We start from the raw sequence: 13,004 nt of genomic DNA on the forward strand, positions 1-13,004 counted from the left end.
TTTTATTACCATTTATAAGCATGATCTTAGCCCCTTTTCTTTACTTTTATTTTTTTATAGCTTGAAAGTGGATCTTAGCCCCTTTTTATTTGGGTAAGTTTTCAAGTCATAAAGTTAGCGAATTTACCATTAAATTAAAGGTAAAAAAAAAGAAAAAAAGGTGAATGAATTAATTATGCCACATAGAAGAAATAGGACATAGTGTCTGTAAAGATAGTGTAAACATCTGACAACGGAGATGGATGGTTATTGGTGGTCCATAGGCACTACATTAATTCACATAATTTGGGAAACGTCTATTTTTCTATAAATGTGGCATGTCAAATCAACTTCCCTAATCCCTCATTAATCCACCTAACCGTGCCTTTTGAGTTTTTTCATCCACCCAAACAAAAAAGAAAAATCTGTTCTGCAACAAAATTTCAAAATTGCTTTAGCAAAATACTAATAAATTAAAATTAAAATTAAAATTACCAATTCCCAATTGAGAGGGACTTAACAAGACCTAGGAATACTTATTTACCCCCCCCCCCCCAAAAAAAAAAAAAAAGACTTGGAAATTGGAAGGAGCATATACTAAAATTAGATGACCAATTTGTTTGTAGAGTTTATAAAAATTGAAGAGTTTATTTACTTAAAAAAATAAAAATAAAAAAGAACAAAAAAAATAAAATAAAAAACTTCTCATACATTGTTTTAGAAACACAATTATATATTGACTTTTATTAAAAATATATATATTTTATCGAATTAACTATATTTTTTTATAATAATTAATAAATACAACCCATGGATTTATTTACTTATTAAACTTTTTGATTATCAAATGATGGTCAGGATAATTAAATTTCCAAATCTGGGAGCAAAAACCAAAATAGGGTTTACCGGTCTAAATGTCAAATTGGAATCCCAATCCAAATCCAGTCCAGTCCGGTTTTTTACATTCATTCAGCCCAATAATCAAGTCCAAGCCCGTTAACTCCCAAAAAGATCACGTTACTGGGCCAGAGGACTTGAAAAATATCAAAAATTCTAAAATAATTAGTTAATTACGAAAAATCCTGCTGCTAAACCTCTCTCTCCTGTTATGTTTGTGCGGCGGAACGAGGAAGAAGAAGAAGAAAGAAGAAGATGAACAGCCCAGCTCGCCGTTCAGCTGAAGAAGAAGAAGAAGACGAACATGGCGAGGTTTTCATCGACGAGTCCGATATCATCGACGAAGTTAACGTCGACGAAGAAGGTCGCTCTCCCTCTCTCTCTCTCTGCTCTCCCTTCGCACTCTCTCTCTCTCTCTATATATATATATATGATTTTGATCGTTTTCTGATTTCTTGATGGTATTCTGTGATTTTCAGATCTTCCTGATGCCGAAGACGCGGCTTCTGATGCTGAATTTGCTGGTATGCCACTTCAATTTCACCACCACCATCCTTATATTTATATGTTTTCGTTTACATATATATATATATGGATTAAAGTTTATAGCTTTTTATGTAACTTAAAAAAATTTATTGGGTTTGTTTTTCTTTAACTTTATGGTTCTGTAAGTTCTATAAAGATCAAATTTTTACTACGTGAAATGTTTTCTTTTAGAAGCTGATTCTTTTTTGTGCTGTGTTTGTTTAAGAGGAAGATGACGATTCGGTTCACATATTCACGGGCCACAAGGGTAATGTTTCTTATAATTTTTTTGTTAATGTATCCGTATTCATATTGTGCATTTTTTATCTGCTCTTTTTGTTCTCCTATTTCATTTCATTATCAATTTGATTTTCGAAATCCGAGGCATTAACTATGGTAGCTCATTATCTGGTATCTTATTGTTAATTCTATATATATATATATATATATATATATGCGCAGGTGAACTTTACGCAGTTTCTTGCAGCCCAACCGATGCTGCATTAGTGGCAACGGGGGGTGGTGATGACAAAGGTTTTCTTTGGAGGATTGGTCAAGGAGATTGGGCTTTTGAGCTCCAAGGTAATGTGCATGAGAAAAACAGCTCTGGGATTTTCGCTCAACTTTTTATTAGATTTCACTTGAATGTTTTCCAAGTTGTAAAACATTCATTTGCTCGGTATTATGTTAATTTTTCTACTTTTGAACCTCTTTTAAGCTTCTGTGCAGGTCATAAGGATTCAGTGTCTAGTTTGGCATTTAGCACCGACGGACAGTTGCTTGCATCTGGAAGCTTTGACGGAATTATTAAAATCTGGGACATAGCTTTAGGAAATCTCAAATGCACACTTGAAGGTCCTTCTGGGGGTATTGAGGTGAGATTGTCAATTTTTATTGTACGTAACTGTACACCATATGTTTAAGATTGAGTATGAACAATGCGGCTTCTCAGTGGGTCAGGTGGCATCCTAGAGGGCATCTTGTCTTGGCTGGTTCAGAGGATTCTACCATTTGGATGTGGAATGCTGATAGAGCTTCATATCTTAATATGTTCTCAGGTCATGGTAGTACCGTGACTTGTGGTGATTTTACCCCTGATGGTATGTAGTACTCGTCATTTTGATTTTCTTTTGTTATTTATTTGTTAGATTGTTTTTCTTTTTCTCTTTTTTTTAAAAACTGTCTGTTTTTAAAGATTTAAGATTTGCGTATTTATTTGTTTCATCCAAATTTTTGTTTTATTGTATTTTATTTTCCCTTTTTAAATATTTTATTATTGCTGGCTGTTTAAGGTAAAACTATATGTACTGGTTCTGATGATGCAACTTTGAGGATATGGAATCCAAGAAGTGGTGAAAACATTCATGTTGTACGAGGTATGCACTCAAGTTTCCATTTGAATTTTCAACTTTTCTAACCTTCAAGTCAAAATAATTAAGATTTCAACTAATAGTAGAGTTGGACCATTTGGTTGAAATTGTTCTGGTTTATTTCCTTGTAGTTGTGCCATGATTGTTACTTGCCTATGTCAGCTCATTCCTTAAAAATTATCAAAATTTCATTCAGGACCCCCCACTCACCTAGTACCCAGTGTCTTCTTCAGTACGCCCTTCTTGTCTAGATTTTTTGTAAATTGTAAGATTATTGATTCCGATTTAGTCATAATTTGACATGAATGACCATTGTTTCTACACTCTTCTTGCGTTCATATCTGGCATCTTGTTTGCCATGTAGTCTTCTTAATTGAATGATTTCATGTTTGTTGAATATTTATACAATGTAAATGCATATGAAGATATAACTTTTATTTATTTGTGATCTTTATGTTTTCCTCCCTTTTCTTCTTTCTCACTCTTATTGACTCACATTACTTTTCCAATCATGATGTGCGCATCCCAGTCATGTCACATTTATAATGAGTTGGTTGCTTCAGAGTTAACAAGAGACTATAAACTTGTGTCTCAATGTTCTACAAACTTCAACTGGGCTGTGCAAATGAGCTAAAAAAAATTGGAATCTCAAACAATACAAAGTGGTGGTGGGTAAAAAAAACTAGTTTATGATGTTGAATTACTTATTTGAAGGGTTGTAGTCCTTGTATGATACCTTATACTGGATGCAAGATGGTCTATTAATGTCAATTGCTTGGATGTGTGAGTTGAACTTCAGACAGCACACCCTGCCTTTTAGATCATCTTATTCTGATCCAAGCATTTCCTTTTTATGTATCCAGAACATTCTTCGTGTTCAGTGAAAGTTTTGTTTTTATTAGTTAAGTTTGAGATCTGTAATAATAATTGTTTTTGGTCTTTCTTTGACATCCTTTTCACTTATTATCCTCTAGGTCATCCATATCATACCGAAGGATTGACATGCTTGGCAATAACCTCTGACTCATCTCTTGCTCTTACTGGTTCAAAGGATAGTACTGTTCACATTGTGAATATAACAACTGGGAAGGTACATTTTTTCTTAAATATTTCATGCAATTCTATTTACTTTGTCTTTTTGTACGAGTATGCTACCCTTGGGCAGATGCGTCAAGTTAGTGAATCTTTGATATTTTACTTGAATGCTCAAAAGCATTTTAAACAGAAGCTATATTTGAATACTTGTATATGCATTTGCTTATATTTCTGATACCTCGCGTTATGTGTTCAAATAGAGTGCATTTTTTATTCTTAACTTATTGGCAGGCCTTTAAAAGTGTTGCATGTTGCTATCACAGGTGGTTAGTTCTCTGGTTTCTCATTCAGATTCAATTGAATGCATTGGGCTTGCACCGAGGTAAACTGATAATTACCAAATCTCTCTCTCTCTCTCTCTCTCTCTCTGGTGAAATAATCAAAGGCTAAAAAATATTAGAGATGGAAGATGTCTTGTTTGTGAGTGTTGGAATAAGGAAGATCCTCGGATTATGTGAAGGTGGGTCGATGGCATGCAGCCATATATATTTGCACATATCATTCTCTAAGGTCATTTGCATTTGCCAAACTTCCAACATAGCATCCTTAAATCCAGGGAGTTTTGCATTACCCTTGTAGCTGAAACTTCTTGTTAATCATGCCACCATCAAAACAAGGTGCTTATCAGGCATTACATTGATGGTAATCAGGGATTAGTTGATAACATAAATTTCCAGCTCACACCTATTTATTAGGTAAAGTTTGTTAAATTCTGCCAAGTTCAACACTTCATTTTGGAAATTGAGTGTGTAAGTTTTATCAACTAATGCATCACAGACAAGGATACCTAAATTAATCTTCAGATATTTTCTGAAATCTGCAGCTTTTGAGTATGCGCAATCGATGTAACTCATAATGTATGTAGGCCGCTGTTTCTGTGCTTATGACTCAATATTGTGTATTGCAGTTCTCCTTGGGCTGCAACTGGAGGTATGGATCAGAAACTTATTATCTGGGATTTACAGCATTCATTGCCCCGAAGCACATGTGATCATGAGGTCAGTTGGAGATTAATTTTCTACAAAACGAGTGGACTTTTGAGTTGGCATATTTTAACCAATCACTAGTTTCCTATTTAAATACTTCAATCAATCACTAGTTACCTTCTACACGCATAATTTAACTTTAAAAATTGTGGGCAGGATGGAGTGACTTGCTTAACATGGCTTGGGGGATCCAGGTTCCTAGCCACAGGCTGTGTGGACGGGAAAGTGAGATTATGGGATAGTCTCTCTGGTGATTGTGTGAGGACCTTTAGTGGGCACTCTGATGCCATTCAATCTCTCTCTGCTTCTGCAAATGGAGATTCCCTTGTTTCAGTGTCTCTTGATGCAACAGCCCGGGTTTTTGAGATTGGAGAGTATCGATAAGCAAAGAGAGTGTCTGCTTGTTGCGAAGATTAGCACATACTCTTTACATGATCAAAGTGTGGTTTTTATTTTTTATTTTTTCTTTCATACCATATTTTTTTCGGTAGTTGTAATTGTGTCATTACATTATTATATATATGGACGAGGGGTTATATCATACAGGAGGCACCCTTTTTTTTTTTTTTTTTCCGGCCCCCCACCTTCATTAGATGTGTATTTCATTTGCAGTTAATTAGATATGACAACTACTAAATCATACTCTAGTTTCAGTTAGTATTTTAAAAACTTGTAATTGGAGGATTTCATTGATATTGTATAAATTGTTATGTAGAACTAAATCAAATTAATTATATCTGATCTTCAAAAATTATCACGTTTTCTTTACCGTCCTTCATATATTCATATATATATATATATATATATCATCTTTTGTTGTAAATTTGAGCATTTTGCATGCATGGCTCGCTTTACAAACGAAAAACTATACGTTCTTAAAACCACGGCAAAAAGAACTTCCCAAAGCCCATCCCATTGAATCAATTTAGGCCTGGGATGGTAATTAAGATGACTTGCACAAAGTATGCAGGTCAGATAATCTTGAGCTTTCATTTGGAAAATGAAGAAGATAGTATGAATATTTTATCATAATGAACACTCAACCAAAGATGGCACATCGCTAAGTCAAGACACATCAACTCAGATGATTTTACATACCAACGCAGACAAATAATTGCAACCTTAATGCCCTAGAGTTTATGTAAAATTAGTTCGTAAGGAATAATAATACGGAAACTTACAGACTAACAACCAAAAGTGTGTATGTAGGGGTGAAATCTGTGTTATGAGCAATTTTTGGGGGGGCAAGGTTGTAAAAATATTGATGCCCCCTGGCACTGAAAAACCATCTAGTCCCCACAAATCAAAACCAGCCTATCAGTGATACAAATGTTACACAAAAGCTCTCCTCCATAGCATCGAAAATTCTTCCACTATATCATTTCCTACTGCTTCCTACTACTCATCTGATAGATCCTTGTGCAACAAAAAAGGTGAGAAAAGTGCTATAAGCAGTGGATTCTTTCTCAGGCAGGTTAAAAATTCGTCTTTACTGATCTTCCCATCACTATCAGCATCAAATAAATCAAAAAGCTGATGGACCTGAAAGCAATCAATTTCATACAGCTTCTGTCACAAGTGGTCACTTTTAGGATCTTTTTATAGAAACATCGAATCCTATTGTGCTACATCCAATTCGCATGGCTAATGGAAGAGATTATAATTACTTAGATAGTTTGGTATTTTATCCCTTACCTCATCCTCATTTATGTTTGGAATTGCAGGTCTGATGGAATCTCCTAACTGATTCAAAAGCAACAAAAAAGAATGTGCAAGTCATCTTATCTGTGTTTATATGTTGGAAGGAGTTTAAGAAAGAAAAGAGCAGTATTAGCAGCATACATTTTGCTCTGAAATGTAACCATTTCCTCCAGCATCACATTCGGTAAATGCTAATTCACAGGCCCGTTGGAATAGTGGCTGCTTCCTTACGTTTGCTGATGCAAATAAAAACTGAAAGCCGAAAAACAAAAGATACAATTACATGAGTCAGATACATGAATGACAGTAGCATATAGGAGCTGAATTTTGAATTCATAGGAGGTTGTTTTGGCTCAAAACTAGAGCATGCTCACATGTAGGTTCCTTTAAGATTTGTCAGCAAAGAAAACCACCTAGTACAAGAGAGTGAGGGAGTTGGATGCAACATACCTGCTTGAATGTGATTGCTTCACTCTTCTCAACATCAATGAATGAAAATATCTGTAATCCAAAAATTTGGTGAATTGCAAATTAAGAAAATAATGAGAATAAATTGAGACTTATAGTCAACTGCAGAAATAGTAAATTGTTCGGTATCTAACCTCCTCGACTAAAGTGCAATCCTTGAGCCTCAAAACCTTCACAAAATCATGATATTTAACGAGACCACTGCAACATGATACAACAATGAGAATTTAACAGTGTCTGAATTGAGGTTCAAGAGTTTAAAAATAACAGTGTACTAAAACAAAAAGCATTTTCATAAGGAAAAAAGATGAGAGAGACAGATAGACAGACAGAGAGAGAGCTAAAGATTTCAATAAGCGTATAATGACTTTTTAAACTTAGATGGCAATACAAGAAGTAAAAATTAATAGAATAACAAAAAATCTAAAAAAAGAAAAAAAAGAAAAAAATCAACATGCACAACAAACAGCCAAGATAATAGATTGTTTACAAATAAAAGAAAAGGCGGAGCAACTTAGAGATTTCATGCACTCCAAAAGACTAACTCCAGAAACTCCTCAGACTACTAATTGTTAAACATATGAATAATACCTGGGGTCTGGATTCATGGACAGAAACTTATCCAGAAAATCTACAGCATCCAAGCTGCTCATATGGTGTAACTATAAAACAACAAAAGAATTCACATTATTTTACTTCCAAATTTCACAATAAAGTACGGTCAATAATTCAAAACAAAGAAAATGATCATTGCCCCATCAACTGATGATTCAGAATTTAAAAATTGATAAGATACTTATGCCTTGCCAGAAGGAAGTAACATAATAATATCAAGCAACTTTTCAGAACGTAGGTGCATCAAGTGTAATAAATACTTTAAATGCTGGGAACACAAATTTTTAAGTAGACAATTGTGTAAATAATAAGATGGAACTAAAGAAATGGGATATACAAAGAATCATAAGCAATCCCCATCCTAGAAATAACAAATGATATGCATGCATCGACACACACAACAATCAGGGTAGAGAATAAGAAAGTAACATTTCTAATTTATCAATACTTTCACAAGAGAACTCAATCATTGCTCCTCTTCACATTGTCTTTAGGAACATTAACAGGGAATAATTTACTTAGTGGTCCAAATCCATGGACTAAAAACATTCTAAATTGCTGAAGGGAAAAAGGTAAATCCTATTCCATTAAACTATAATCCACAAGTATATTATAAAAAAGTCAAAGGAACATCAGTGCAGGGACTTACCAACTCCGCACTAGCCATTTCAACCAAATAAGCTGAAGGGTTCTCCTGAAGAAGCATGATAAACATATCCATACAATTAGAAAGGATAACTGAATAACTCCAATGCCAGTAAAGCTTTAAATACAATTTAACCAAAAAAAAAGACCTTAAAGAAAACATCCAAATGATAATTATTCAAGCACTACACTAATCAACAAAAGATGCAAGTATAATATATGAGATGCATGAGCCATGATGAGCCATGATCACGCCATGGCGTTGCTTATGGGGTTTGTTTCTTTCGATTAAAGTTACTAGGAGTTGGATCACAGGCAACTAGGTCAAGAATTTATGTGTTTAATATGATTCTCAACTAACCATGGCCACAAGCCATGATCTAAAGCACCAGCATGAATCACAATGCCCGCAGCCTGATAGATTAAGTAATGAGTAATAAAGGAAGCATGCCAATACTTTTTCAAAAGCTTTATAAGTAGAAAGAAAATACCAATGAGATTTATATTTATTTATTTATTTTTATGGGGAGCGCTAAGAAATAATTACATTTTCTAGGATAATCTATTGTATAAATTTTACTCCAGTAATTCCATAAGTACTGTCAAGCTAACCATTTCATGGTTCAATCCTGACATACGGTGCTTTATGGTACCCAAAATTCCTGAGCAAGATTGACAATACAACATGTTCTAGAGTGAGGAAGAGAAAAAAAGAAAAAAAAGAAAAACAAAGAACATCTTCCTGTCAGAAGGATTTCAAAGCGGTGAATACATGGAATATATTGGACTTGGGTCTTAGGTTCAAAAGTTTCCAAACAAATGATGCATACATTAAACATAACCCAAGACTTGCATACCTTTTTAGCCTGTAATGCCTTCTCGAGAAGCATTATGTCTCCATAGGAATGAGATGTCCGTACAACATTCAATGCACTTGCAATAGCATAGCTTGTCTGGCATATGTTAAACATTATGTTATTATTCAACAAGTGCCACAAAGCCAGAGAAATAATACAAACATCATAACTTAGCAACAAATCTACGACAAAAATATATTTCTAAAATGGAAAAAGGTTAAAAAATAAACAAGCTTGTTGCTAAAGAATAATTATATCCAGCTAATGTGATATTAGTACACAGCATAGCCATGAAATTTGGAAATCAAAATTCATTTCCTTGCCATAAGATTAAAAATTCAAGTAATTCCTGATTCCTTTTTGGAATCAACAGAATAAAAACTATTTGGAATTACAGCAAGAAAGGGATCAAATTCTTTTTTTCAATCATGCAACAAATGACAAGAAATTTGATGCCAATATTTGACTGTTGTAGTAACAGGGGAAATGATTAATATGTACAGAAACTCACCCTTTGAGCAAAACGCGCAGCACTTTCTTTTTTATTATCAAGAGGTGACATAACAGGAAGATACTCTACCTGTCAAATTCAGAATAATAGAAAAGTTCACATATTAAATTATTAAACAATTCGGAGGACATGGTAATAAAATCAGTAAGATACAGAATTTACCTCCATGAAATTGTGGAACTGTGTGAACATTCTAAACATAAGCATTCCTAAAGATATGTTCCCCCTAAGCAAAGTTCCAAATGAAAACAAAGCTTATTAAGATACAATTGAAGACAGATAGACAATAAAATTCCACATTAGAAAGGCATCCTACCAAGACTGATCAAAGTGTACATGGGGATAACGAACAACTACCGGTTGGATTGGATAACCAGGAATAAATGCACCGAGTTGGAATGAAATAAGGGACCTTCCATTGGTTGTGGTTCCCTCAGGAAACAAAAGCACTCGAGGAAATCTATCACAAGCAGCCTTTCTCTGTATTCAGACCCTAAAAGGCACATTTCTGTATCAAATAGCTTATAAATTGATAAAAATCATTTTATTTTAGCTTCCCAAGATAACATAGAAAATCAAGATGTATGCAACTGAATTGCTACTATACTTTCTAGGTAGTTCTAAGTGCTAACCATAATAGGGTTAAGCAATATAGGCACATGCTTTGGCTAACAAGTACTTTCTATCATTTTAGTGAGGAAGAAAATATATCAAAATACAAGTTAAACCATCAGAAAGAAACTAAATTGCTGTTTAATGTGCATAAAGACAGCCATGGATGCTTGTGCTATCTTTTGGTGATAAGTATAACAAAGTATACACCTATGAAAAAGTCATAAACTTAAAGAGCAAGTATATAAACTTAACATTTTGAAATAGCAAGGGATCACATGTAAAGATAACAAAAACACACACGAGTCACACAAATTTAATTGAACTTCCTACCTTTATTTCATTAACAGCGCGTTTTCTTGAGGGTGGTGAGAACCTATTAACATATATAACCTGAGAAGATAAAAATGAGAGAAGACGTCAAAACCAAATTAATCTCAGCTAACACAGGGAATAATGCAAGTTAACTTAGTAACCAGATGAAGCCTAAAAAGCATGAAAAGTTTAATTTGCTGGGAAAGATGCAAGAAGTTTACCTGCATTGCTCTGATGATAGTTCCAACAAAAGGTAGGGAATCATGGGACTCAGATGCCACAATGGTAGGAGACAATTCATAGAAATAAAAGATAGGTTCAACAAACGATAAATGATTAGATACAACTATCGGGGCTAATTCCCTAGGAGCAGGTTTCCCTTTCCGTTTTATCCAGTGATAGCTGCAATGGAGTGACAGAAAAGGAAAAAAGGGAAACAATGAGCAATCTGTAAAATTCATAACCCAAATCAATCTCAAACAGAAATAAAAAGAAGGAAAAAAAAAAAAAAAAAAAGATTAAAAGAAAAAATAGAGCAAAACATGCCGGAAAATTTTTAATCCTCATCTACCACAAATCACTCCCTCAAATGCAACTTAAGCAAAATAATGATCTTTGGTTCTCAATTGCACATTAGAAATTTTAGAAATTTGAAAGTTACATAACTTTGTGCTCGTATACCACACTAAACTCTAAAGTGGTGACTTAGCCAAATAAAAATACTACGCTTCCTTTACACTTATTAAGTTCAAAATTCATTTTCCTTTTCTCGTCTTTCAGTTTCTTAACTATCAACTAGCACAACGACCACAACCCTGCGTTCCCAAAAACGAGGTAAACAAATCCCAATAACCCACATATTTGGTTATTTTTCCACTCAAACAAGCCTAACAAAAGTTATTTGAATATGTTTGAATTACTATACGTCTTCTTTCTCTTCAATCTTCCTGTCATGCCAACTACCGAAAGGAATACTAAGTAACTAAATCTTCACGACCAGAAAGAGAATTCTAAATATATTTCCACACGCAAAGCAACGATTTTTTATCTCAAAAATTGAGTTTTGTCACAAAATAAGTCATCATCATAAACAGAAATTTCTACCAAACACATGACCAAACAACCCAAAAGTTTGAACTTGACACAAACGAATTATAAAATCATTAAATTCCCATCTCTAGTCTTCAAAAACAATGAGAAATCCCACCCAAACAAAAGAAAAAAACCTTAACCTTTAATCCAAACAGTAGCGAGGAATCGAACTCACCCAAAAGAAAAAAGAATAAATCGAGCACAGAACCGAGTAATCCACATGATTCTACACCTCCATTTGGGCATAGGGTTCTGCCTATCTTTCCAACCTGCAAGAGCCAACCTGGTAGCGAGATAACCCACAGAAAGACAAGCCCCAAAAAGCACGAGACGAACCAGAGCTATAGGCAGGCAGATCACGATCTTAACCCACTCGTAGATTCCTTCAATCTTAACGGTGTGGTTGCGAAACGGGTCAACAGTATTCGTTCCGGGCACCCTGAACCAATCCAATCCCAGAAACGAAAATGGGTTGCTGCGAGAATCGGCGTTGGAATCTTTGTCCTTGCCAACGACATGGTTGCGATTGCGATGATGGTGATTTCGTGGGGAAGATCGTCGATTGGTTTGTGGATCATCGTTTTGGATGGTTAATATTAAGTGGGGACTATGCGAGAGTAGAGGCTTGGAGATATCATCATGGTCCGCCATTGTTATGGAGCTTCAAAGGGCAAAAAGGTTGGAGAGGAAGACGAAGAAAAATCGGCGACCGCACAAAACCGGTAAGTGGTAAAGAGAGGGCGAGAAAGAGAGGTGGGTTCGGATTCTGCACTGAGTTTCGCGCTGTCTCTGAAGGTTTGTGTGGTCGGAAACACATTTTATTCGTTTGTTTTGTTTTTGGAAAATGTTTTTATTTTTATTTTCATTTTCTTTTTTACTGTATATTTAATATTCGGACCGCGTGCTTCGGGTTTTTATTTAGAAAAATCTTTTAAGTCCGCTAAATTTTAGTGAAATAAATGTTATTTAAAAATTACTATTTTAATATTTTTCATTGCCAAATATAAAATATCCACTGTTTTATATTGGCCAGCTTTCTTTTTTTTCTTTTTTACTAAAATTGATTAATAATTCTCTTTTTTTTTTATGGAAAAAATGATAAGTCTAATTTATTTATTTTTTTGAATAAAATGATAAATCTAGATCATAAATATGGCAAAGAAGTATTTAAATGTTTTTCTTTTTCTTTTTCTTTTTTTTAAGTAGAAGGAAAATAAGGTAAAACCAAATCATCACATTTATTAGGGAGCACATTAATTGACCAATATTTTTCTTACACTTGAAAGTATAGCGGCTTTTTATTTCCAAAAAACAGAAAAGTATAGTGGTGTTTTTT

At 34.2% G+C, this 13,004-nt stretch overlaps 2 protein-coding genes across 2 annotated transcripts; one reads left to right on the forward strand and one right to left on the reverse strand.

Moving 5' to 3' along the window:
• The first annotated feature begins 1,047 nt into the window (after window positions 1–1,047).
• On the forward strand, window positions 1,048–5,393 carry LOC107432667 (uncharacterized). Its single transcript, XM_016043852.4, has 11 exons — window positions 1,048–1,240; window positions 1,356–1,400; window positions 1,628–1,669; window positions 1,864–1,983; window positions 2,131–2,276; window positions 2,354–2,501; window positions 2,694–2,777; window positions 3,746–3,861; window positions 4,130–4,188; window positions 4,774–4,864; window positions 5,009–5,393. The coding sequence occupies exons 1-11, from the start codon at window positions 1,132–1,134 to the stop codon at window positions 5,234–5,236; spliced, it is 1,188 nt and encodes a 395-aa protein (XP_015899338.3). The 5' UTR covers window positions 1,048–1,131; the 3' UTR covers window positions 5,237–5,393.
• Window positions 5,394–5,430: 37 nt separating this feature from the next.
• On the reverse strand, window positions 5,431–12,529 carry LOC107432666 (lysophospholipid acyltransferase LPEAT2). Its single transcript, XM_048465120.2, has 14 exons — window positions 11,844–12,529; window positions 10,798–10,978; window positions 10,595–10,654; window positions 9,966–10,129; window positions 9,812–9,875; window positions 9,650–9,718; window positions 9,139–9,234; window positions 8,286–8,330; window positions 7,613–7,683; window positions 7,156–7,222; window positions 7,004–7,054; window positions 6,695–6,805; window positions 6,548–6,595; window positions 5,431–6,394 (listed from the first exon to the last, which is right to left on the reverse strand). The coding sequence occupies exons 1-14, from the start codon at window positions 12,317–12,319 to the stop codon at window positions 6,251–6,253; spliced, it is 1,647 nt and encodes a 548-aa protein (XP_048321077.2). The 5' UTR covers window positions 12,320–12,529; the 3' UTR covers window positions 5,431–6,250.
• Between the last annotated feature and the right edge of the window lie 475 nt (window positions 12,530–13,004).

This window comes from Ziziphus jujuba, chromosome 11, assembly GCF_031755915.1.
Source record: "Ziziphus jujuba cultivar Dongzao chromosome 11, ASM3175591v1".
NCBI classification, from domain to species: Eukaryota; Viridiplantae; Streptophyta; class Magnoliopsida; order Rosales; family Rhamnaceae; genus Ziziphus; species Ziziphus jujuba.